The 27,535-nt window shown below is 45.1% G+C and overlaps 1 protein-coding gene across 1 annotated transcript; it reads right to left on the bottom strand.

The window, feature by feature from the left end:
- Positions 1-1,666: 1,666 nt before the first annotated feature.
- On the bottom strand, positions 1,667-27,535 carry LPL (lipoprotein lipase). The gene is made up of 10 exons (XM_074952154.1): positions 27,307-27,535; positions 17,851-18,026; positions 16,616-16,795; positions 13,512-13,623; positions 10,222-10,455; positions 9,453-9,695; positions 7,647-7,767; positions 6,695-6,877; positions 4,598-4,699; positions 1,667-3,826 (listed from the first exon to the last, which is right to left on the bottom strand). Exons 1-10 carry the CDS (start codon positions 27,401-27,403, stop codon positions 3,808-3,810), a joined length of 1,467 nt encoding a protein of 488 aa, XP_074808255.1. The 5' UTR covers positions 27,404-27,535; the 3' UTR covers positions 1,667-3,807.

Here is a 27,535-nt window from a genome sequence, read left to right on the forward strand (position 1 = left end):
TGGGCTGCCATGGCCTCTGAAGTGTCCATCTGGTCTTCGGAGTGGAGTTGGGGTCGCCCCCAAGTATCACATCCAGCTCTTTGTAGAAACGGCAGGTCACGGGGGCAGCACCGGAGTGGCTGTTTGCCTCACGGGCTTTGCGGTAGGCATTCCGCAGCTCCTTCACTTTAACCCTGCACTGTACTGCGTCCCGCTCATGGCCCCTTTCCATCATGTCCTTTGATATCTGCCTGTAGGTACTGTAATTCCTAGGGCTGGAGCGCAGCTGGGACTGGACAGCTTCCTCCCCCCAAACACGGATGAGTCCAGCATCTCGCCATTGTTCCGTACTGGGGATCGCCTGGCACGGGGGGGCATGATCACCTGGAAAGATTCGCTGAGAGCACTCCACGCTGGGCTGAGCAAAGAGGAAGGGGACTTTCAAAATTCCCAGAGAATTTAAAGGGCGGGTCTGACAGGTGGTCACCTGAGGGCAGGGCAGTAGACTTCAAAGTGATGACCAGAATGGCTAGAACAGGCATTGTGGGACACTTCCTGGAGGCCGATCAGAGCGCATTAATAGACCAGGGCATCCACACTGGCACCACGGCGCTCCAGCCAGGGTGCAGCAAGCTCTATGCTTCTTGTGGAGGTGGATTACCAGGCAGCTCCAGCCGCGGAGTCCGGGCACTTTACATGCCTTGCCAGTGTGGACACCTCAGGAGTTAGGGCGCCCGGGGCTGATTTAATGCACTCCAACTTGCAAGTGTAGACAAGGCCTGAATTCACAAATAGCTTCAGTTGCACCAAAACTGCATTTTTCAGTGAATAAACTATTTGTGAAAAAGTTCACCTACCTCTACATCCATAAGCCTATCTTCATTCCCCACCAGTGTCCCAGCTCAGTCACTCAAGCATTGCCCTGTGCAAGGAGAGCCTCAGCTAAACCAGGGCTGCTTTAATGGCTCCTAGATCACCCCTTCTGTCTTCACTTGATGAGTGTAGCCAGGGCTCTTCTGCTTTCTAGCTATCACTGTCTATTGTGGTACAATACATCATAAAATTACAGCCACCTGCAGGCTGCTCTAGCTTGTGCTGGGTGAATTATTATGGTGCAGAACGACCCCAACAGCAGGAGGTAGTGATAGAAAAGTGAAGTGGATTACATCTATCTTTGTCCTCCACACAGCCACCCATCCCTCTAGCTGCACCAAGCACACCTCAGCCATAAGCAAGTTTCTAGTCATGTGTTTGGTAGCCCTAGAAATGTAATTATGCCATATGCAAAAAAACGAAAGAAGACTTTCAACATTATAGAAATGGACAGTGTCAAGTTTGGAAGGCCCAATATTTGATTAACTACTTTTTTCCTTCGGGCCAAGATTTTCAGGAATGGCTAGCAATTTGAGGAGCCTTGATTTGGGGGTGCCCATCTTAGAAGGTTCTGATTTTTTCTGCCTTTTCCTTAAAATCAGGCCCCTTTAAGGCATCTCAAGCAGGGCAACCAAAACTGGAAGCACTGAAAATCACTAGCTGCTTTTGAAAATATGTCTCCCTCTATCTGTTCCCAGAGTCCAGCAAATTTTGTCAGTTTTAAAATACCACTAATGTTTCAATGCTTATTTCTGCAAAACAAAACTAGTTTAACTAGGGAATTAATTTGACAATTTTATTAAAGTCTAGGGTTTCCATTCTGTACAAAATTGAGATGCTTTCTTTAGAAAATGTATATTACACTGCATTATTTTATAAGCATGGTTAAGTAGGTCTTTGAAAGCTATATACAGGATTAATAGCACACAGCTGTATAAATGGAGATAGTCTTGATAATCTCAGCAATATATACAAACTACCTTTACACACATAAAAATATATATATTTACAGGTAATAAATAACATTTCAAGCTAAATCATGTGTCCTCATGTATAGAAACCTTTCACCATCGGGCATTCAAGTGCTGTAGGTGTTTTATTACATCCTGTATTAAAAGTATACATGTCCTCACAGGTCTTCCTTCCAAAGAGCTCATCTTTCAGGAAAATGCAAGTAAAAGCAACGTCAACTGGAAACATGAATCACTTTGTTTTGTCACTTTTAGAGGACTTGAGTGACATGCTCCAAATCCCAAGCAGCTCTCTTATCCTCTCAGCCATACTTCACTGGGTTAAGACATCACATTTTTAGCACCTTTTGAATTGTGGGCATTCCAACCTATTGCACTGGGTTAGCTCTTTGTTCACCTCATCAGCTAATGAATGGTATGCGGACTGAAAAAAACAACATACAGACAGGCGTAGGTTTTTGTTCTGGATGACTTAGCACAAATGCTACCTTCACCATATGCTTTGTAATAAATGCAAGGATTATAAAACACGGCTATGTAATCATATTCTAGCTCAGGATTTCCTCCCCAGTTTTTGATTTATGATTTAATAAAAGAAAGCTACTGAACTTTTCATGGCATTAGAATAAATGTACATTATTTATTTTTTTAAAAAGCCAACCCTTTGGTTTTACAGTACTTGTGTGTGTGTTTGTGACACTTCTAATTCAAGTGATCTCAGAGCATTGTGTTTTGTGAACAATACACTCAGGCTCCTTAAATGGCCTAGATCCTGCACCTTACTGAAATTTGTGACATTTCAGACAGACAATCTTGCAGCTCACAGCTTCTACCCCTATGTCATAGGCAAGAAATAGACAGTGGTCTTTGGAAACAAGACTATCAGCAAAGGGAATGATGATCACACAGCCGATCCATTTTCATGTCTGGAAAATACAAGTGAACACGAGGCTAGCACAGCTGTGGCTCGAATGACTGAAACTCCGCGTCAGAGCAGAATGGCCTGGTTTTCACCTCATTTTGCATTGCTGTTGTAAACAGGTGATGAAAATAAGTTTCCTGCAGTTTCCAGTTTGTTGCTTCTTTTGAAGCCCCTAACCTAGAGCAATGTCAGAGTTTAGATGGCTTTATTTGAAAAAGAGGTTACCCATTAATGTTAAAATATCATCACAGGACAAAGAAAATGCCAGCATCTCCCATGATTGGAAAGGTATTGCAGGATGAACTATTTAACAGAGTAGAGATGAACAGGTCATACCTAAGGCTAAATCGGTACTCACAGCACTGGAGTTTACCTCAAGTACGATTCGTTATTATCCAGAATTTTCTCTTTCCATATTCATTCAGTCCTGGGCATCTTTTGAGTACTAGCCTTAGCAAGAGCAGGTGTATGCTTTCCCGAATGAGGAAATGCTAAATGAGGAATACATGCTAAATATGTATTTGACCACCTTGAGCTAGGGTCAGCGAAGGGTCTTTAAACTCATTAATTAGCTGAATGGTAGTTGCCCAACCACAAAAACAGACATCTGTCCAGTTTTAGAAAAGTCTTTAAAAATTAAGAAATCAAATTAAAAAAGCCAAAATACAGGCCCAGAAATGAGACTTTTCAATAAATACTAGGAATTTGCTATACAGTACATTATATCAAGAAACCTTGTTACAAGGTGGTATTTTGAGGCAAAATAACTCTTAATTCTTCCCGGTAATCAAGATGTTACACTTTCTGTAGAAGTATTTTAAACTACTTGGCTAATGTGTTCTTTATAGTTAAGTAACCACTTTGTGTGTTCTGAGACACTGAACAAAAGCGTCTCCTAGAATAGCTAGGAATAGCAGACTAAAAGGCCAGCAATATTACAGCTGCTAAATATTTCAATACATTCAGTTCTGAACACCCAGCATAATGGGGATTATTTTTCCATCCAAAGCAGAAATGTTTCATTCACTTCATTCTTCAGAAAATTCAAGAGCTGATCTTTCTTTAAGGTCTTGACTGGTCTCTAAAAGAGAAATAGGAGCAGTTTATAACCTATATTAGCCTTATTTGTGGGATTTGTAAGAAGTCTAAACAATTGTTTTGTGGGACAATATGTTAGCTGCTCAACTCTTTGAGGGCTGTTGGTCACTAATTATCACACACACACACCCCTGATTTTTAGAGGAGTCCTGAGCACCAGCAGTTCCCACTGACTTCACTGGAATTTAGCCCTGGAGCGAGGGTCTGGTACATCACTATGCAGAACTGAGACCTAAATAGACAGGTGCACCCATGAGACCTAAAAAGAGCTACTATATCAAATACTGCCCCACCACTGATGGCCTGAAACCTAGCTGTAAAGCCCAAACAAAGATGCACATGTTTTAAAAGAAACCGCAAACAGTCCTGAAGACAAAAAAGTGTGCTTGCTTCCTGATGAGTTAGAAGGCATCACTTTATACCCGACCTGGCCCCTCATGTGCAAAGCATGGATGTAAGGCTGGTAGGGATTTACGCCCCCTCTGCCCTCCCTTTGCACAGGGGTCAATGACTATACAGGGTAGCAGAGAACCAGGCCCAAATATTCAGTCACTTGAGTTTTGATAACCTTGGCAAAGTTCATATGCTTCCCCAAAGCTCACCAAGCACTGACCAGCGTTACCATGGAAGTCAGTTTTCTCACCAGACTTTTGGTACTGCCTGGTTTCAGCCAATACTGAGAACATCCTTAAAGCAATGTTCTACATTCATTGATTTGTCTGTGTGGCATCATATGTTGCAGGAGAGCTCTTACCCTTTGTCTGTTTTGTTGGGCTTATCAGCACATTTCACAAACATCACAGCCTTCTTCCCTCTTCTGAGGTGAGAGATCCCATCCTGAGAGCAGAACACCATCCTGCAGATCAAACGTAAGACTGTTCACACAGCTGAGCAGGGACAGCCGTTTTAGCTCTTAGAAAGCAATCAATGCCCAGAACCAGTGTGCCTTTGTCAAGGATGGTATCGTTTCTTTCTTAAATGCAGGAGCAATTGGCTAAGGAACGGCTAGAGCTGGGAGAAACTTTTCAGCTGAAATTTTTTTCCAAGCAAAAAAAGTGGGTTTGGCAACACTGAAACATTTCACCAATTTGTGTCAATTTGGCCAAGTTTTTAGTTTCAACCCTACGCTTCCCCCTCACTCCCCCCCCCCAAAAGAACACACTTTGAAAATTTTGTTTTGACACTTTCTTAACAAAATATTTAAATTTTGCTTTGCAACAACTTTCCATTTCAGAATTTCCTTTAAAAGTCTAAACAAACTATTTTACCAAAACAAAACATTTTTGTCCAAACTAAAAAAATTTTAAAAATGCCAACAAACCAAAAAAACCTATTTATACAGTGCTAAAAAGAACATTAAGATACCCTATCTGAAAAATAAAACCAGTATTTGTTTTTAAACATTCCCGTAGTGTCATTTGTAACATTTCAAACAGCCCAGGCAGTTTCTAGTGAACTTAGGTACAATGAAACTTCATTGGTAAGAGATTTTAAAAAGACACTGACTTGTTCCAGTGCATTGTTATGGACAAATGGCTACTCCACTTAGAGTGACAACTCTGCATGCTCCCAAACTGTCATTTATTGGCCCAATTCTGCAAAGTGCTGAATGACCTCAACTCCTAAAGGGTCATAGTGCAAGGTGCTGAGCAATCAGGCTCTTGGAACCTGATTCAGGAAAGCACTTCTATACAAGCAGAAAGAAATTTGGGAAAGGAGGTAAATTTGACTTTTTGCAGGCCCTCTGCACCAAATTTCACCCTTTGTGATTAATGACATGTTTTTTAAATGGCTGGAAGAACCTCACTTCAAGTGCAAATTCTGGCCCAGGAGTTTACACACATGAATATTCATGTGACTTTTGCTTTCTCTGAACATTCTTGGTTAAAAACCTTACTTCATTCACAAAGGTTCAGGGGAGCATGCTGCCAATTTCACCCAAATCCAGCAGCTGCTTTTATTGGCCAAAGCTACTTGTTGATTATATTTTCCATATTTGTCCAGCTATCATTACTGTGTATTTTGATAAACTTACTACTGTACAAAATTCAGAGCTGGATGTATTACACTACAAACAATTAGACAGATTTAAGTCCCTTTTTCAGTTCAGATTTTCTGCCAACAGATTTCAAGCTTTATGAATATGGTCACTGTTCTAAATTTGGTTTATGTGAATGTATTTCTGTTTCTGAACTACTGATGAGTGCTGCTTTGGGTATGCGGTATTCATGCGCAACAAAGTCACATGCTGCCGTTGCTGCCCTCCTGATTGGAGGATTCCCAAACGGATAAAGAACTTCCAAGATGGCCACACACACACTTCCTGTGGGAATACAAATGTGGAACGGTGTTCAGGAATCCCTCCCTTCTCATGAGCATTCTTTGTGATGAAAATGTTATTTACACAAATGCTCAGAAGGAGGCAGGTGAGAGGGGCTGCAAATACGATCAAAGTCGCTGATTCAGCAAGGTTCTTACGCACAAGAATAGTTCCACTAAAGTCCACAGGATTATTCATATCCTTAATGTTAGCCACATACTTAAGTGCATGGCTGACTGGTGCTGAGTGGAATTTATGGGACCAGAATCACGGAGATGCTCTAGCTGCTATGGTGATGTGAAACATCTGTAAACCTAACCTAATTAGCTGCTTGAGCCAGGTTCATGGCTCTTTGCATCACTACAGCAGCACAAAACAACCAGCATGTATCCCTGAATCTGACCCCTGGCTTTTATTCAAACAAATGCTCCTAATCACTTTCCACCCCCACCAGGTATCTTGAGAGTCCTGACACACTGGCAATGAAATCCAATCTTCAACTTTTACTGTAATCAATTTAAACTGAATTACTTTTTCTGAGTTTCTCCTGCCTTCACTCTGACCCTCTGGATGTCAAAAGCGTAGGAGGTCCACCAGTCCAACCAGCTGAAAATGGATTCCTTCTCCCACTGCAATGTCAGCATGAGGAGGTCTCCAATATTGACTTCGGTGTAAACCAAGAAGGAGTAGGTCTTGTTTGTGGAAATTTCAGGTCTGTGGAAAAAAAATAAGTTACAATCTGTGAGTGGGCCTTTGTGTATTTTCAGAGATGGGCAAGTGTCTCACTCCAGGCCTGATCCAAGGTCCACTGTAGTTAATGGGCATCTTTCCACTGACTTCAGCTCAGGCCCTTACAACCCACCCTAGCTCCCATCTCTGAGTCAATCTGTTGCTAGTCAGCTCCTACGCGCCTCCCCCTCTCCCCCCATCTGTGTGGCTTGTGGCAGACCCATGTTGAACAAAACTCTATGTTAAGTTACATGTAAGTCTTTGCCTTTAACTCAATGGGAACATGACATTAAGGCTCTACAGTGGGCGGGGTGGGGGGAAGAGCACCACTCTTGCATAACAGCAAATCCAAGCTATCGTAGTGTAAGCAGAACTCTCCACTGCTTTCAACAGGGAGCTCTGCTTGAAGAGACTGAGGACACAATAAGGTCTTGAATTTTTTTGGCTTGGAGAATTTTGGTTATGACGAGCCACAAGCCTGACTTGATGTTTCTTTTTCAAATCTCTGTTGGATCAAAGTGGCCCTTAGGGAGCCTATATGCTAAGCCTCAGTACTGCACGGCTCACAGCTGCTATCTTAGCCACATTTGAACCACGAGAGCTCAAAGCAGAAGTCTCTACTGTTTGTGCTAGAGAGCCAGGTTCTTTAGTTGGGGCTGCAATAGATTCATACTCTCTGTGACTGAGGCCTAGCAGGAGACTCTGTGAGCAGTGGGTTGTACTTGTGCTTGTCTGGATTTCCATTGATACTCACAGTATCAAAGCAATGTTCTTGCTCTCATCGGCCGTGCCATACAAAGAGACCAGGAACGGCTGATTTGTCTTGGTCACATTCACCTTGCCAAAAAAATGGACCTTGACCTGGTAATGAAAGACTGGGTGGAGGAAGGAACAGAAAAGGAAAATTCATCATTACAAACAGCCTGCAGACAGAGAGAGAAAGAAACTAGCAAACCTGACAACCCTGGATCTGCCACCCTTGCTCAAGCCGACTAGCCCTTTGTTATGTGAGTAGTTCCACAGACATCAAGGGGACTCTCGTGTGTTAAGGACTACTTAACAGGAGCAAGGATAGCCGAATCAAATACTTCAGGGTTATCTGCGCTTGGCATTGGAATGGCAATATAAACTGTTCGCTTGGGCTTCAGTACTGGCTTGGTATCATTTCATGGGAAAGGTTCAAGTGTCTCCGTGCTGGGGCTAACCTTGCACACCCAGACTCAAAGGAGTAGTTCTTTCTCATGCAAAGAGTCCCTGTGAAGTTGATTGTAACTCAGAGGTGGGCAAACGACGGCCCATGGAGCACATCTGGCCCGCGGGACCATCCTGCCCGGCCCCTGAGCTCCTGGCTGGGGAAGCTAGCCCCCAGCCCCTCCACAGCTGTGCCCCCTCCCCAGCAGGGACGCCGCTGCGCGTGTAGTGTGGCTTGCACCCACCCACCTCCCAGGCTTTCCAATAAGCCTGTCCTCCCGCTCTGAGCGGCATGGTGGCGGGGGGTTGGCTAAGGGGCAGGAGGTCCTGGGGGGCAGTCAGGGGGAACGGGGGGCAGGGACAGAGAGCAGGGGGGTTGGATAGGGGGTGGGGTCCCAGAGGGGGCGGTTAGGGGCGGGGGGGGGGGTCCGAGGACGGGCCAGTCAGGGGACAAGGAGCGGGGGGGGTTGGATGGGTCGGGGATTCTGAGGGGGCCAGTCAGGGGGTGGATAGGGGGCGGGGGCCAGGCTGTTTGCAGAGGCACAGTCTTCCCTACCGGCCCTCCATACGGTTTTGCAACCCCGATATGGCCCTTGGGCCAAAAAGTTTGCCCACCCCTGTTGTAACTGGTTCAGCGAATCACCACTGCACTGTAAACACCCACAAACTCCAGTCTGGCCACTGTTCCAACACTGGCCGCACCAGAGAAACTTGGAGTACTGCTTGTCCTCGGCTTACTTCTGGAGTAGTGCAGCTTCTTGTTGCTCCTTACTCAGTGCTTGTGGCAAAGCCATAATTGGATAATTGGGTCCTTCATATGTTACTGTCAATGCTACTAGGCTGACCTAGCCAGCCATCTACCTTAACAGTTCCTTCCCTAGCTGAAAGCTTTCAGATTCTTTCCAGAAATTTTCCTTTCAGACCAATAGCCACTGTGGCAATCAGGAAAAAAAAGTGTATGTCTTGCAGTGACAGGCTCCGGCACAGGCATTACTGTATCGAGTTTGAGTCTGATGACTGCACATCTCAGAATAAGTCACTCACCACACTTGGGTTTGCTTTTAGTTTTTCCAGCAACAGTAAGAATTGGTTTGGAAAAGAAAGAGATGGAAAAATTCAAAGAGTCAGACTATTCCAAGCAGAGTTACTGACTACACTGGACAAGATAGGTCCTTTTCCCTTTGGATCTCTTAACATTTTGTTACATCAACTTCCCCACCCTCTTCTCCTTAACGGAAAAACCTCCAAGATCTTCAGGAGCTCAGCGTCTCCTGACATCAGTTTGCAGAGAGGCAAGATCATCATTCTCCTCCCACACAATGCAGTGTGAACAAAATATCTTTTCCACAATGAAACGGTTGCCACCTACCTTTATAGGGCATCTGAGAGCGAGTCTTCAAATACATTTTGCTGTTTCTCTTGGCTCTCACTTTGTTGACCTTATAGCCCAGATTGTTGCAACGGTTCTTCCTGCAGCTCAGACACAGCCCCTTCTCAAAGGTTTCCCTTGTGTTGCAGCGATAGGCCAGGCTTGGCTTGTCTTCGTACAGGAGGGAGTCGATGAAGAGGTGGATGGAGCGTTCGTGAGAGCACTTCACCAGCTGATCCACATCTTTGAAGGAAGATAATCAGATTCCCCAGTCAGAGTGATCAGTGATAAAACAATCCATTTGAGATGAGGGCTTTATGGGGAGATTGTCACAAGTGCCTAGGGCGCACCAGCCCCATTGACTTGCAGTGCTCCTAAGTAGCCCAGGGTCCACCTCGGCTGGAGCTAGAGGAGCAAGGAGCAGCTTGGGTAGATGCAGCATGCTAGCTTTGATTAAGCTTGCTCGATAAAAATAGCAGCACAGCTGCAGCGGCGCAGGGGGCGGGACAGACGAGTGCCCAAGTACAGTCCCATCCAGGGCCCTAGGTCCTTGCTTGGGCCAGCTAGACCACCCAGGGCCCACACAGACATGGCTACACTGCTGTTTTTAGCATGCTAGCTCAATCAAAGCTGGCCTACGTACGTCTACCTGAGCTGGAACTCACTTCCAGCTGCAGTGTAGCCCAGCCCTTAGGTGCTGTTGAAAGTCCCCCCCCACCCCACGATCACTTGGGCAGGTGTTAGCCTTCTCTTTCCCAACTAGCCTTACCTCCAAGGCCTTTTTCTGCAATCAGGCGCAGAGCTTCACCTAGATTACAGCCTGGCTGGAAGCCTCCTCCATTTGGGTAGATGTCAATATGCCCAACGGGCTTCTGTATCCCAATGCTGCGATCTGGAGACCCCCTGGTGTAGGTGTGTAGGACATCGACAAAATCAGCATCATCTGGGGAGAGGCGTGTGGTTGCTTCAGCATATTCAAAGTTAGGTCCAGCTGGATCTAAACCTTCATGGGAGTAAAAAAATCCAAATCAATAGATGAAACTGATGTAATCTGTGCTACAGGCCCCAAGTTTGGGAGCCTTAGTTTAAAAGTTGTTTTGTTTGCATTGTCACCTCCTTAAATACATTAATGAAAGCACACATTCATGTATGCTAAAGCATTAAATAGACATTAAAGCTTCATTAATTATTATTATTAATACACAGAATATGGTGTACATAAAAGAGGCAGTTTAACTCTTACATGTTTGCAGTATTTATAGCCAGTGAAAAAAAATGACTTTTCTCAAAATGTTTTCCCATTTTTCCACGATTTTGAAAATTTGAAGTTTTTTAAATTCAAAATGTCAAAAAATTGAAATATTTCAACCAGCTCAACTGCTGGTACAAAAACAAGTGTGTGTGTGTGTGTGTGTGTGTGTGTGTGTGTGTGTGTGTGTGTTGGGGGGGAGAACGGGAGATGAATAATGGGGGAAAAAGATCATTGTCAGTGTTCCTGATTTTTAAAGAAAGTTCTAATTTCAAAATTGCATCAAAGTCAAAAAAGTGACCTGCTCTAATAGTAAATAAAAGTTTCAATTGTGGCACTTGCATCCACTTCCCTTACTGTGCAAATTCCCATACCAAAATGGCAAAACGGGTCTAAAACAGATTGTTAACCTTGCTAGGACAGTTCTAAGTTTAACTCAGGGGCTCAGCACCTGGGTTTGAACACCGGGGTTAGTTTCACCTGGTTGTGAGCATCGACACTGCAATACCCTACCCAAGTTACTCTGTCCTCACTGGTACAGTGCTGCACTCATCTGGGGGGAACACTAGGGGTTCTGGGGGCATATCCATGACTCTTGTGTTGCAGTGAATTGAGCTGCTCTACAATTCTCTCCTAGAAGTCCTAGTGAATTGTGAAGTCTTGTTCTGTCTTTCTGGGCATAAGTGGGGGAAGAGGGGAACGAAATTGTGGGAAGGAACTGGAGGACTATCAGCACTCAAGTGAGTTAGCCTGTGTCCTCACTGCAAAGTGGATGGATTACCAACCCAAGTCAAAGCAGCACTTGTGATCTAGCCAATAGCCCCAGCAGGGCCAACCAACCTGGGTTTAAAGCAACACAAAACTCTGCGGGTGGACAGGAAGGAGGTTAGAGGCAATATCAGAGTAACAACCTGAGCTAGCTCTGCAGTGAAGACAGACCCACAGACAAACTGGGGGTTTTCCTTGCTTTATAGGTCAAACATACCGTGCCTAGCACAGTGGGTTCAGACCTCTAGGGCCCATCATCACACAAATCAATAATCACAATAGGCCAAGCAAGTCAACAATAAAAGGCATAAAACATAGGCACAATCACCATTGCTAAAACTAGGGCTATCAAGAGATTAAAAAAATTAATCGCTATTAATTGTGTGATTAATCGCACTGTTAAACAATAATAGAATACCATTTCTTTAAATATTTGTGGATGTTTTCTACATTTTAAAATATATTGATTTCAATTACCACACTGAATACAAAGTGTACAGTGCTCACTTTATATTTATTTTTGATTACAAGTATTTGCACTGTAAAAAGTACTGTAGTGCAATCGCTTTATCATGAAAGTTGAACTTACAAATGTAGAATTATGTACAAAAAGTAACTGCATTTGAAAACAAAACAATGTAAAATTTTAGAGCCTCGAAGTCCACTCAGTCGTACTTCTTGTTCAGCCAGTTGCTCAGACAAACAAGTTTGGTTACAATTTGCAGGAGATAATGCTGCCCGCTTCTTGTTTACAATGTCACCTGAAAGTGAGAACTGGCGTTCTCCTGGCACTGTTGTAGCTGGCGTCGCAAGATATTTATGTGCCAGATGCGCAAAAGAGTCACATGTCCCTTCATGCTTCAACCACCATTCCAGGGGACATGAGTCCATGCTGATGACAGATTCTGCTCAACAACAATCCCAAACAGTGCGGATCGACGCATGTTCATTTTCATTATCTGAGTCAGATGCTACCAGCAGAAGGTTGATTTTCTTTTTTGGTGGTTCAGGTTCTGTAGTTTCCACACCGGAGTGTTGCTCTTCTAAGAATTCTGAAAGCATGATCCACACCTCGTCCCTCTCAGATTTTGGAAGGCACTTCAGATTCTTAAACCTGGGTCGAGTGCTGTAGCTATCTTTAGAAATCTCACATTGGCACCTTCTTTGCATTTTGTCAAATCTGGAGTGGAAGTGTTCTTAAAATGAACATGTGCTGGGTCATCATCAGAGACTGCTATAGCATGAAATATATGGCAGAATGTGGGTAAAACAGAGCAGGAGACATACAATTCTCCCCCAAGGAGGTCAGTCGCAAGTTTAATTAACACATTTTTTTCACGACCGTCATCAGCATGAAAGCATGTCCTCTGGAATGGTGCCGAACAATAAAGGGGCATACAAATGTTTAGCATATCTGGCACGTAAATACCTTGCAACGCCAGCTACAAAAGTGCCATGAAAATGCCTGTTCTCACTTTCTGGTGGCATTGTAAATAAGAAATGGGCAGCATTATCTCCTGCAAATGTAAACAAACTTGTTTGCCTGAGCAATTGGCTGAACAAGAAGTAGGACTGAGTGGACTTGTAGGCTCTGAAGTTTTACATGGTTTTGTTTTTGAGTGCAGTTATGTAACAAAAAAAAATCTACATTTGTAAGTTGCACTTTCATGACAAAGAGATTGCACTACTTGTGCTTGTATGAGGTGAACTGAAAAATACTATTTCTTTTGTTTATCAGAAATATACACTGATTTCAATTACAACACAGAACACAATATATATGAAAATGTAGAAAAACATCCAAAATATTTAATAAACTTCAATTGGTATTCTATTGTTAAACAGTGCGATTAAAACTGCAATTAATCACAATTAATTTTTGAGTTAATCTCATGAGTTAACTTTGATTAATCAACAGCCCTAACTAAAACCAAACCAAATGTCAAGACGAAGGTAGGAGAGAAAGAAGCCAGGGGAGAAACAGAGTCCCCCATTCTCTCTTTGTGAGCACACAAACAGATAAACAGCAGGGTGTTTCTTACCAGTGATCCTGTTAATCTTATTTTTGGTCAGACTTCCAGCAATCCCAGCAGCATGCGCACCAAGACTATAGCCCAGCAAATGGAGGTTGTCGAGTGGGTAATTGAATTGCTCCTATGGAAGATTTAAAAAAAAAAAAAAAAATTAAATTCCAAGGGTGCAAAACCAAAACAATTAAGACAAAAAAAGTATCTGGAAAATTGCAATTTACTGTAAACCCACTCAGTCCCTGACTGAAGACAATAGGGTTTGACGTTTATTTCAGTGGGGACAGGATTAGGTGCCATGTAAAAGATTAAGGGCAGATTTGGGGGGCTTGACAAGATGACCCTTGCGATCCCTCCTAACCCTGTGGTTCTATAGTTCAAAGGCACAAAGGGCAGATAGACTCCCACTGAAAGCCATTGGGAGTTGGGCACTTCACTCCCATTTGTGCTTTTGAAAATCTTCTCCTAAAGAAAATTAATGTCAAGCAAGGCTATAGAATCATAGAATCATAGGCTGACCTCATATATGCTGCTCTCATCACTGCCCATCTCAGAGAGGGGTGAGCTGTGCACATATCCCATCATTGATTTTCATACCAATCACAGCACTACCCTGCTACCATAGAAACATTGTTCCCTGTACTATGTTTTCTGGTGCTTTGTCCAGTCAAGTTTAACGGGTCCCAGGCACGGGGTTTCCACTTGGCACTTGGGAGGCTATTGCACATTTTAAGACAGGGGTTGGCAAACTTTGTGGCCCAAGGGCCATATCTGGGTATGGAAATTGTATGGCGGGCCATGAATGCTCACGATATTGGGGGTTGGGGTGTGGCTGGGGGTGCAGGCTCTGGGGCCAGAAATGAGGAGTTCAGGGTGCAGGAGGGGGCAGACTCTGGGGTGGGGCTGGGGATGAGGGGTTGGGGGTGCAGGAGGGTGATCCAGACTGGGACCAAGGGGTTTGGAGGGTGGGAGGGGGATCAGGGCTGGGGCAGGGGGTTGGGGTGCAGGCTCTGGGTGGCACTTAGCTCAAGCAGCTCCCAGAAGCAGCGGCATGTCCCCCCTCCGGCTCCTACATGGATGCACACAGCCAGGTGGCTCTGTATGCTGCCCTGCCCTCTGGCGCTTGGGGCAGGGGCAGTGTACAAAGCCCCCTGGCTGCCCCTACATGTAGGAGACAGAGGGGGGACATGCTGCTGCTTCCGGGAGCCATGCGGAGTGGGGCAAGCCCCTGACCCCGCTCCCTGGCTGGAGCGCCGAAGCAGAACAAGTCCCGGATCCCGCTCCCTGGCAGGAGCTCGAGGGCTGGATTAAAACATCTGGAGGGCTGGATGCAGCCCCTGGACCATAGTTTGCCCACCCCTGGTTTAAGAGATTTCACCACTAAGAAAGGTCTCCTGCTTTTTAGCCTGTATCTTCCTTTTCTTAGCCTTGTCCCCTAGTACCACCCTAAAATAAAAAAAACCCTCTCCTTCTGCCATTCAGATATTGGTAGACTATTCTTATAATAGAAGAACAATGGATTGCTGAGTCTAAGCTCTTAATGGGGTTTAAAAACGGTGTAGGGGGGATTTTCAAAAGCACTTGGCATTGGCCACTGACATCAGTGGGAGGAGAGCAGGCCAGCTTTTGAGCATTGAGTGCTTCTGAAACCCCTCCCTGCAAGGAGTGGAATTAGCCTACGGGGACGCGGGGTTCTGAACCTGACCTGCTAACTCGTGTGAAGACTCCGAACTGCCTTTTTACTAGGATTTTATCTTGTGTTAGATAATGTGATTTAAGAACACCCCTTTTCCCCAGTGAAGCCATGGCCTTAGACATTTAGATAGATAATGAGAACATCCAAAGTTGCAGAGAGGATTAAGACATTTTATGCATATAAACACTTGAACGTATGTCCTGAAGCATATCACTGACACATGGGATTTAGGAAGAGATTTTCCTAAGGGCAAGTTATTCCTTAATTATCCAACTATGGGGTTTCTTTCACCTTCTCCCGAGACATGTGGTATTGGCCTCCATCAAACAAGATGCTGAGCAGTAGATCAATATTGCTCAGGGAATCAATGTGCCCCATTCAGAGCCATCCCTTGGGTAGGGCAAATCGGGGCAGCCGCCCTGGGCCCCACGCTTTGATAAAAATTGGGACTGTCTCAATATCTAGCCCTTTGTCCTGTGACCCGACCGATGTACGATTGGTCCTGATATTTGTCCCGATATTCAGGTGAGGAGGTGGGCGGCGAGATGAGACAGGAGGGCGAGCGGGATGAGGAGGCGAACGGGAAGGCGAGTGGCAGGCGGGAGGGGGTGAGCAGGCGAGCAGGCAGACGGCGAGGAGGAGGGAGGAGAGTGGGGGGCAGACGCTGCGGGGGGACGGGACCGGATGGACACCGAGGAGACTAGCAGGGAGGCGAGCAGCGGGTGGGAGAGTGGTGAGGAGGAGAGCAGCGGGTGGGCCGGCACAGGGCGTGAGGAGGTGAGCAGCGGCTGGGCAGATGGCAAGGAGACTAGCGGGAGGCTAATTTGTCCTGTTTCCCCACCACCACCCCCGAAAGGGACAGCATTCTCCTTCTTGCACCAGCCGAACTTTGTGGACTTTGTTGTGTACTGGGGTTGCTCAGCATCTATGAAATCAGTCCTAAGTACAGATGTAGGCACCTAACTTTAGACCATTGGTCTGCTTCAATGTCAGTTTCTCTTACCATGTGCCCGGCCTTCATTGTCTTCAAGGAAAGCTATATTTCAATTCTTTTAACTTTTCCTGATCATTCAACCCCTCCATCCCTTTCCATTCCTCTCTGAATTCCCTCTGGTTCATCAGAATCTTTCTGCTATTGAAACGACTACAAATGAACACAAACTCTTCCAGTTGTGATCTCTCCAAAGCAATTCAGATGTGTGTGTGTGGGCCACATAGAACATTTACCTAGTTTTGCCTCTATTATTAAATCTTTGGCTAGAAAAATCACTCACACACACACACACACTTTCTGAATGGCCTGAACTTCCTCTTGAAAGAAATCTAGAATGGAGATAGAACAAACTAAACTGTACTGTTAAACTATTCTAACTCTGAGCACCTACACAATCCATGTCATCTAGCCCTCTGTACAAGTGCTTACCTCCATCCAGTCAATAAATACTGCTACATCCTTTCCCACCAGTTTAGTGTAGGCAGCAGATACTGGATAATGCTGCTGGGCACGGCTTAGCCAATCTACAACGACGACATTAGAGTCAGGTTCTCTCTTATACAGAGCATCCACCAGCTTTGGGACCCAGCTCTCATACATTCCAGTTACCTGAAAAGAGATTTCGCATTATTATTTGTATTGCAGTAACACCCTGAAGCCTCGGTTGAGATTGGAGCCTCACTGGGTTAGATGCTGCACAGACACATCGTGAGAGAGAGTCACCGCCCCCACCCCAGATGCTGAAGGAGCCATATAATGAGGAAAGTAAAACCTTTTTTACTGTAAACATACTTCTGTCATGGGCTCAAGTTTCAGTAATGTATTTCACTGGATGGCACTGAAATGCACCAGGTTTATGCAGCAGTTCTGCAGAAATGAACCTAGGGATTACAGTGGATGAGAAGCTGGATATGAGTCAGCAGAGTGCCCTTGTTGCCAAGAAGGCTAACAGCATATTGGCCTGGATTAGTAGGAGCATTGCCAGCAGATCGAGGGAAGTGATTATTCCTCTCTATTTTGGCACTGGTGAGTCCACACCTGGAGTATTGCGTCCAGTTTTGGTCCCTCGACTACAGAAGGGATGCGGACAAATTGGAGAGAGTCCAGTGGAGGGCAATGAAAATGATCCGGGGGCTGGGGCACATGACTTACGAGGAGAGGCTGGGGGAACTGGGGTTATTTAGTCTGAAGAAGAGAAGAGTGAGGGGGGATTTGATAGCAACCTTCAACTACCTGAAGGGGGGTTCCAAAGAGGATGGAGCTTGGCTGTTCTCAGTGGTGGCAGATGACAGAAGCAGCAGCAATGGTCTCAAGTTGCAGTGGGGGAGGTCTAGGTTGGATATTAGGAAACACTATTTCACTAGGAGGGTGGTGAAGAACTGGAATGGGTTACCTAGGGAGGTGGTGGAATCTCCTTCTTTAGAGGTTTTTAAGGCCTGGCTTGACAAAGCCCTGGCTGGGATGATTTAGTTGGGGTTGGTCCTGCTTTGAGCAGGGGGTTGGACTAGATGACCTCCTGAGGTCTCTTCCAGCCCTAATCTTCTATGCTTCTAAGTAACCCACTGCAGGGCCGGACACTGCAATTGCTCGTTGTGTGTGGAGCTCCCACTGACAACAATAGGAGTTCTGGGTGCAGCTCAGCTCCGGGAGAAGTTTCCTCTTACCGTCCATCCATGGATCACCACAAAGGTTTTACTGGTATGGTTGAAGTTGCATCGTGCCACGGTGTCTTCCTGACCAGGGACCAAGTAGCAGATGTCATCGTCAGGTTCGTCAGCTGTCCTTAAAGAAAATTTGCTCTCGATCCCCTCAAAGTCTCTCTTTGTTTCTCTGGTGCTTTCTATAGTAGAGGCAGCATATTGGAAACAAGTATTAAAACAGGTTTAGGAAGATGCATAATAAAAAAACCAAGCATTTTGATAGTCACAGATCTAAAGAGGTCAGAAGACAAAGTAAAATCAATTTCACCCTGCTCTAAGGCCCATTTCCCTGCCAGAATAAGGACAGTAAAATCTGGCCAATTATAGGAGTATGTTTATTTTAGGCGTTTATTTTAATCTGGTAATGGAAAAGATATAAAACTGGTGCATCTGAAAAGCAATTAGCACTGCATTGTGGAGAAATGCCCAAGTGTTTCAAATTAGGGGGTTGGGGAAGAGGGAGAAATCACTGATAAGCTTCATATTATTGAGGTGTCTTCCCCATAATTTCAGCTTTAATGAAAATAACTTAAGCAATAACAAACAGATTCTTCAGTAATTCATTAGCAGCAGCAAACTCATCCCTGCTTTTATGCAATGTGGGTGTCTAGGTTTGTTCTGACTAAAAAAAAAAAAAAAAAAGCAAGTGGGAAGGTCAAAAGCCAGCCTTGGGGATTAAAACTGAGCTAACAAAACAGAAGCCCATGTTTCAAAGGCAATATTGCGTCAGACGATCTGATAACCAACTTTCTAAGAAAAGCTGCTCTCTATCCATCCTAGTGAAGGAGAAAGGGCATATTAGTAATGACACCGCATGTGGTATGCTATGCCTGCAATGAGCAGTTCTTCCTTGGAGAAATTTCTCTGCTTTCAAAATAAAAATATAAATTGCTTTTCATTTTTATGACAAGAGGAAGGAGGAGAGTGGTTTCACACTCAGTGCAGTATAAAAAGTATACACTTTTATAACAGTAATTTCCTCCGTTGTTTGGAATACGCTCCTAAAAACTGGAAACCAATATTTCTCCCCCTTTTTAGGCCCTGATGTATCCAGGCCATCCTTACTCTCAGCAAAGTACTTCAGCTTGTGATTAACTACAGGCTTTGCTGAACGGAGATGTATGTAGACATGTGCATAAATGCTTTGCTGAACTGGGGCCTTAGTTGGCAGATTTCCTTTTAACAAGTACTGATTTCTCCTCTTCTCCACCCAGCAAAAGCCAATACTTCTCAGTTCTGTTTACCAGTTATGTTTATTGGCACCATTTGCGGCAGGATTTCACAGAGTTCTGGGAATATAATCAGTGGTGGGCTGGAGCCGGTTCGCACTGGTTCACGCGAACCGGTTGTTAAATTTTGCAGCTGGTTTAGAACCGGTTGTTAAAGGGGTGGGCAAACTCCTGTCCTGTCCATCCATCCTGCCTGTCCCACCTGAGCTCTTGGTTGGTGAGGCTCCCCTGTGAATTTTTACTCACCTGGTGGCACTGTGCGCCTTCAGCGGCAGGTTCTTCACTCGCTCCGGGCCTTCGGCGGCACTTCAGCAGTGGGTCCTTCAGTGCCGCCGAAGACCCGGAGCAACTGAAGGAACCGGTTCTTCAGCTTCTGGCAGCTCATCACTAAATATAATTATTAAATGCTCAGACCCAAAGCAGGGAACACAAAGATACAAAGTATGGCATTTTTGCAAGAGACACACAAATAATAGCCATTTTTGCTTGATTTTTTTCCATGACAAAAAGTTGATTTTCTGGAAGGAAGATGTTAAGAATGAGAGAATATTTCCTGCCTGGTATCTATATTTTTCAATACTGTCATTCTGTAAATTTCATGTATTATATATCTTAATTGATTTAAAACCCAACCTTTTGTGTTCAGTTAAATTGCCTTATTCAGCAAGGTAATTAAGCAATGCCTAACTTTAAGCACTTGAGTAGCTGCACTGAAGTTAATGGGATTCCTTACGTGCTTACAGTTATACCTGTGCTTAAACTACCTTCTTGAACTGAGGCCTAAACTGTTAGTATTTGCATGTGCCCTGAAGTCCTGGAAACAAAACACTGCTGTTACTGGGGGTGTTAGCATCCAGCATCACAAATAAACAGTGATACAGCAATATTAGCTATACATGCAAAAGCACTTTCATGCCAATAGAACTGTCTACACTAGGGCATTTGTATACTGGCAAGAAAGAAAAGTCACACCCCCTAACTGACATTGCAATGCCAGTAAAAGTTTCTAGTGTAGACCTGGCTTTTATCTATTCCTTATAAATTACCCCCTTTGGGGATTTCCTTCCCCCCCTCCCCACCATGTACAACCCATTCAGAACTTCTCACTCTCACCACAAGTGTTAATTATCTCTTCAGTCCATTACCTTCTTTCTGAAAAATGGTCTGAGTGTAACTAGGATCATTTTTCTTCCACCCAGAAAAAGAAAGCCCTGGAGGCTGACTAGTTCTTAGTTAAACATCAAACTGTTAAACTTTCCACTCACTGATGACTCAATAAAGTCTTAAAAAGGAATAAAAGCAGCTTTCAACTATGAAATACACAGAACCTCATAAAGACTTTGCATATGTAAGTTCCTTTTTCATACAGGAAGACAAACAAGAATACTCCACCTGCATTCCCTTTATACTATTTTCTTTGTATTTAGCTACTACATGGCAATTCCCCACTGCATTAAAACTATTTGATAATCATCCAAAATATAGACTAAACTGGCATCTGCTTAATAGTGTGTCCATTCCAATACATAGGCTATTATTTCTGAGTAGCTGAGAGTATACCCTCTAAAAGATAAAGATATTACCTCATCCACCTTCTCTCTAATATGTTGGGGCTGACACAGCTACAGCACTGTATGGAATAGACCCTCTAGTTTGTAATAACTTAACTCCCAGGGATGCTCTTACGTTGAAGTGTATGTGATTATTAACGAGAAGAGCTTGCATTTCTACAGCACTTTTCACTGGAGGAGCTCAAAGTGCTTTACAAATATTCATTAACTCAGCCTCATAAAACACCTTTATACATAGGGACCATTTCATCCACCACTGAAATGCAGTCACCTCTGCGACCACATCAATCATGTAACCATGCAAAGCCACATGCATGGTTAGAGGAAGCGAAGGTGGTTACTGTGTCCAGCTGAAATCGCAGGGGAGAGCTAGGAGGTCAAAATGAATAGCGATTCATCTAGACTGCCAGGATTAGCACCCCTATACTTACAATAAGTGCCATGGACTCTTCAGTGGCCACAAATGGTCAGGGATTCAGCTGAAGGGCAGCATCTCCAGCAGCAAAGTACACCAGGTAGTTACTTACTCAGAGTACATTATGTATATGCGAGTCACCAATAATTACTTCCTGCTGTTCTGAGGTGTTCATTGGAGGTCTTCCTCAAGTACTGTCCTGACCTCCCATTGGCATGCCAAATCTGATTAGATCACAGAATAAGATGATTTGGCTGCATCTCACATCTTAAAACTAGAATTCACTACAATTACAATTCTTTCCCCCTTCTATTTAGAATCTGCAATTTCAGTGGGGGGGAGGGCATGTGTGTGTGTGTGTGTGTGTACGTACACATTCATTCGTATACATATCTCACACACACTGAATATAGGCTGCAAAGGACCTCAAGAGGTCATCTAGTCCCTCACCCCATACTGAGACAGGACCAAGTATATCTAGACCATCTCTGACAGGTGTTTGTCTAACTTATCCTTAAAAACCTCCAATGAAGGGGATTCCCCAACCTTCCTTGGTGACCTATTCCAGTACTTAACTATCCTTACAGTTAGGAAAATCTTTTCTAATATCTAACCTAGATCTCCCTGTGAGCTGTGCTTACATACATGTGGACTACATACTGCTTTAAAATAACAAAGAGGTTCTATGGGCTAAAAGTAGGCCCAGCTAAGACACATTATTAAACAGCCATGTACAGCCACTCAGAAAACTAAAATTTGCCAGTTCAATTTGTGCCCCTGTTCAAAGTATAAACGCAATGTCTTTTGTTGTACCAGCACAAATTAGTTCGAATAATACTACCTTTTCCTGAAGGCATAATGATTGTAGCGACCATAATGAGAAGAAAATCTCATCACACAACTTTAGTTTAATATTTGTAAACTAGCTGCAAGGAAATTCTGATGCAGGGTTTTAACCGTTGAGTTCTTACATAGAGCCAAAGAAATGTAGGGTCTATACACAAACTCACGTCAGTTTAACTAAAGGTGGGTTTTAAAAACAAACAATTTAGTGAAACTGCTGCATCCCCCCTCTAATCATTTATTGATTTAAAATGGCTCGTATTAATTTAGCTGAATTTGGCACAGAATGGACATAAGCTAAAATTGATAGAAGTCAGGTTTCAATCAAATGAAGAGTATCCACACAGAGGTTTTCAACTAATTTTGGGTAAGATGGTGCAACTTTGTGTTTAGACAAAGCCTCAGAGAATGGTGACTTAAGTGCTCTTTAAGAGCAAAATTATTCCTTTTTAAAAATTAGTATTTGCTCTGGTCCTGATTCAGCAAGGTACAAAAGCATGTATGTTGCTTTAAGCACATGAATAATATCATTGTAGTCAGTGTTGCAATACCTTTCAGATGCATACTTTTAAATACAAAGTATAATTTTCTGGCCTTTGTCATCTGTGTAGGGATGATGCACTATAAAGAAACTCCATTTTCTTGCCATGAAATTCACTCTGGGTTTTTTATTGTACACATTTTAACCATAATATTTGTCTGGGAGCCAGTCAAAATAATGCAATCTACAATGCTTGGCTTATTTTATTTTTGTAATTGAAGGAAGTAGAAGAGTTATGAGTAACAGGCCAAGTACAGACTCTGCTCTGAAAGAACTTGCTTTTCTGATCCTGCCCTAGCTATGTTGCCCATTCTCGCGATTTCATCCCAAGTCTCACAGTATTTGGTGTTTTTCTTAAAGCCCTGGTGCTGGAATCAGGAGGCGACAAGAGAATCTTCACCTTCCTTTTGTTAAAAAGGAAACTTTTCTTGCCCTCTTGGTTGGGAGGGTGGAGGGAAGGGGGCGGGAAATCTACAAGTGAAACAAGTGTGCCCATAAGTACCCATAAGTAAAATAAATATTTATTTTTTTAAAAAAATCCTTGTGATTTTTAAGTCATTCTCATGATTTTTTGAGGCTTCACTTGTGATTTTTGACCACGTGATGTTGGCAGTACTGCAGCTGTGAAAATCAGAAGGAACTCCAGTCCCGCTACGGCCTGATCCGTTGCCCACTGAAGCCAATGAAAAGACTCCCATTGACTTCTCTAGACATTGAAATGGCTCCTGACTCAAGTAGAAGGATAGTATCAATAAGAGGAGAATCAAGCATTATGGACCCGATCCTGTTCCGACTGAAGTCAATGGCAAAATTACCATTGACTTCAATGCAGCAAGACTGTGCCCTTCATTGAATTTATCGTTATTGTCAGGTGGGTTGAGAACTGAATTTTGAGCAAGTTGAACTACCCCATCTAGGTGCAGGATATAAAGTATCATAAGATCTAAATAATTATTCACTATGGATCAATGGATTTGAACTGTGGATTAAGGAAGGAATCTTGGATAAACAAGAATTTCATCATTTGTACACGGATGTGGAAATTCAAATTGTTAGATACATAAAAACATCATGGGATAGATCCTCAGCTGGCACAGCTCCACTGAAATCAACACACACATGCTCAAATATTTACACAAACAACAGTGAGAGTTCTGTTGAGATAACTAGTCCTACAGCTGATAAAGCGCAATAGAACATCACGTATCAGTCACCTTGAATACCCCACCAAGTTTCTTATATTAGCCCATGTTCCCTAACAAAGTAAAGTTTTGTAACTCAGACAAGTGAAATGCCTTTGCAAGGGCTAAATTACAGAAACAATCAATCTTGATTTGATTTGAGTGGTTTAAACAATACAATAAAATCACACTGTTTGTTACAGCTCCACAACACAACCCATAAAGCAGGCTATTGTTTAACTACTCTGTGCAAGAGCTTCAACTTAGTTTGTTTATCCCACACGTGAGGAAAGAACTCGGTGGCCTTAATCCTGCAATAAATATTACAGGGGCTAACTGCTGCACTTGCACAGAGCTCCACAGGACTCAGCAGGACTCCATGTGGGCACAAATGTCGGCACACATGCTGGCTCCAAACCTGAGTCATTCCCTGCGGAATGACTGCGTCCCTCAAGTGCATTTGGTATGCTTGTAAAATGATACACTGGGAGTACTTTCCCATCCTTTAGACGCCCTGGAGAATCTCTCCTACATTTTAGGACCGTCCACAAAGCTCAGTGGTCCTAGCATCCTAAAACACTGTAAAGAATCACTCTTTAAAACAGTGTTAAGATGATAAAGTGCAGCTGTGGGCCGACTTCTACAATAATAAATACAAGGTCCCTTTTTATATTGATGCCCAAGGGAGTATATGTACAGGCCAGTTTCCCAAATACGAGATCTTCTCACACATTATAAATCCAGCAGGATCCTATGATTGCACTATGCTGTTAGTTCTCCAATATACCCTCTCAGAAGTGCCAAAGATTCTGTTGGAAAGTTGTTACAGTAGCAGCTCTGGCAGAGCTATCCCAAACACAGCATTTACAAGGAATATTAAAAGCTGGGGGCCAAATTTTTAATCGTTTACACTAATGTAAACTGGTGTAACTCCTTTGATTTAGATGGAATTACTCCAGATTTACACTGGTTAAACTGAGAATTTAGCCCTATAAATATAATCTTCCTTTGATTATACCGTGCACTGTTTATTAAGGATTCAGACGTTGTTTCCTGCGGCCCAGATCCTGCTTTCCCCTGCTCCTAAAACACGCATTGACTTCAGTGAGAGTTCATGGCATGGCTAGATCTGAGTTGTTCTTACAGGTGGTTCCCACATCATCTATTATTAGGGAGAACTAACACATTAAGTAGAAAGGCTTCAAAGCAAGGAATGAAAACGACGTTTATAAGTTTGCTCTGGGAGGGAAGAGAATTCTCATTTTATGCCACTAAACTATTATTGTGATGGGTGCTCTAGAATTACCATTGATAGAATAAGATTAAAGGTGAGAATATATTCCTTTCACTGTGGCCTAGGGTGACCATATGTCATGTTTCGGCCGGGACAGTCCCTTTTTTATGCCCTGTCCCGGCCGTCCCGACTTTTTTGGCAAAAGTGGGCATTTGTCCTGTTTGCTCTTGCCAACCTGATCGGCGGGTGGGAGATGTGTGGGAAGGCTCAGGCCAGCTATAAGAAAAATAATGAGAAAAAAAAATGTAGACCCAGATCCTCAAAGGCAGTTAGGCATCTAAGTACCGCTAAGAATCTGGGCCATAGTTAGTTACCACCTTAGTTTCACTTGGTGGTTTGCAACAGATGTGTCCAAACTTTTTTCTAACTGTGCAGACTTTTAAAAACATTAGTCTCTCTCCCACCTTTGATGAAAAGTCGGTTGAAAGTTTCTTTGTTGAAAGTGTATTAGTTTTGTGGATTAGCAAAGTGAAAATTAGTGAAAGTCGACTATTCTCTAGGTGATATATTCCTCTATTCCATGTTCTGTGTGTGCTCTATATGTATATCCACTGTGGGATTAGAATATTCATCTTCCAACTTTACTCTAATTGCTTCATCTTCTTGAAAGGCATTCGTTACAACACCAATCCATGTTGCAACTAGGTTTTGTTTTTACATGAATGCTCAAGATGTTCCAGCTACGTCTATTGTGCAACTGGGCAGGCCACTTGACCCACAAAAATAAATAGTACACACGACTAGGGCCCAGCTCCTGTGCGGTAACCAGCACCGACTGCCACCCAGGAGATGCCATGATCACTAACGGGGCAGTCAGATGCCACATTGCTCCTGACAAAAAATAACCCAGTCCCCCCGGCTTGTTCCCTGGAGGCATCTCCTTGCAGTCAGTACCCGCACCTCAGCGATGGAGAAGCCACTTGGGCCAGTAGCCAGGTGCCCTGCCCAGGGCTGGGGGCCTGACCCTCGCCTCCCCGGGGCAGAGCAGGCGGGACCCCAGCGCCACCAGGGAGGTGCCGGGAGGGCCGGAGAGCGCGGCGCCGGCGGCTCGGCTCCGCAGCGCCCGGGACGAGGAGCGGTGAGGGGCAGGGGCAGGGGCAGCGCCGGGCCCGCGGCACGCGGCTGGGCACGCCGGCAGCGCCGGGCGGGGAGGAGCGGAGCAGCCCGCAGGGACTCCCCGCCCGGCCCCGCGCCCGGGTGACCTTGGCCCGCGTGCCGGGCATTCCAGCGCGCCGCGCCGCGCGCCACGGGCGGGCCGCCCCGCCCCGCCCCGCACACGCCCCCGGCGCGCCCCCCGCCCCGCCCCGCCCCGCGCCCGGCTGCGCCGCCCGCCGCCGGCTGGGGAGCGGAGCGACCGGCCCCCTGCGAGCCCCGGGGCCCTCTTCTTCGGCCCCCACCGCCGTGCGTGGCCCGCCCCACAGCCGCCCCCTGTCTGCCCTACAACCTCCCCTGTGCCTGCCCCATAGTCTCCCCCAGACAACCTCCTGCCTGCCCCACACCCTCCTCTGTGCACGGGCCCAGCCCCCTCCTGCCTGCCCCACAGTCTCCCCCAAACAACCTCCTGCCTGCCCCACACCCTCCTCTGTGCATGCCCCCAGCCCCCTCCTGCCTGCCCCACAGTCTCCCCCAAACAACCTCCTGCCTGCCCCACACCCTCCTCTGTGCACGGGCCCAGCCCCCTCCTGCCTGCCCCACACCCTCCTCTGTGCATGGCCCCAGCCCCCTCCTGCCTGCCCCACAGTCTCCCCCAAACAACCTCCTGCCTGCCCCACACCCTCCTCTCTGCATGGCCCCAGCCCCCTCCTGGGGCTGCCCCACAAAAACCTTCCCTGCCTGCCCCACAAAAACCTTCCCTGTGTCTCCCCCAAACAGCCTCCTACCTGCCCCACACCCTCCTCTGTGCATGCCTCCTGCCCGCTCTACAACTTCCCCCATGTATGCCCCACACATCTCCCCTGTGCATGCCCCGATGCCTCTTTTCCTTCCTGTGCATCCACCCAACATCACCCTGCATCTCACTAGTCATATCCCTGGGCTCCACTATGCGCGCCCCCAACACTGCCTCTCTTTCTGACATGCACATCCCCAACAGCCACCTGTACATGCCCCCATCACCTCAATCTTGTCTCCCCCATGCATGCTCTGATACCCACCTGTGCACGTCCCCAGCAGCCCCCCTTTCCCCTGTGCACATCCCCAGCAGCCCCCCTTTCCCCTGTGCACATCCCCAGCAGCCCCCCCATCCCTTTAGTATAAAGTCACAAACAGAAGTTCAGTTGATGTTTGCACAAGCGATATTGTCTTGCAGCTTCCAGGGTTTCTCCCGCTCCACGGACGCAGACTTACTTGGGACAGTGGCTTGTGTCGTGGCAGTAGCTGTGCAGAGAGCAGCGAGGTAGTGGATCCACAGGCCCAGGGCTGCCAGCCGTGCTCCCCTTGCCATCACTGGAGAGGTCTCCCTTTTCCAGTGTCCAGAGGAAATCAAGTGAGTGCAGTTTGTGCAGCCTGCAGCTCTGTGCAAAGTTTCCCTAAAGTTAAGTGCAAAAAGTGCCAGCAGGTCTCCTGGAGTAGGAGG

This window comes from Natator depressus, chromosome 5 (genome assembly GCF_965152275.1).
Source record: "Natator depressus isolate rNatDep1 chromosome 5, rNatDep2.hap1, whole genome shotgun sequence".
In the NCBI taxonomy this organism is placed as follows: domain Eukaryota; kingdom Metazoa; phylum Chordata; order Testudines; family Cheloniidae; genus Natator; species Natator depressus.

What these genes read in the sequence shown, in the direction of transcription:
- LPL (XM_074952154.1), bottom strand. Translation starts at nt 27,403, where the DNA reads ATGGCAAGGGGAGCACGGCTGGCAGCCCTGGGCCTGTGGATCCACTAC. An exon ending in GACACAAGCCACTGTCCCAA is followed by an intron (nt 18,027 to 27,306) that starts GTAAGTCTGCGT and finishes CCTCTACTATAG; the next exon opens with AAAGCACCAGAGAAACAAAG. An exon ending in AAGAACATTGCTTTGATACT is followed by an intron (nt 6,878 to 7,646) that starts GTGAGTATCAAT and finishes TTTTTTCCACAG; the next exon opens with ACCTGAAATTTCCACAAACA.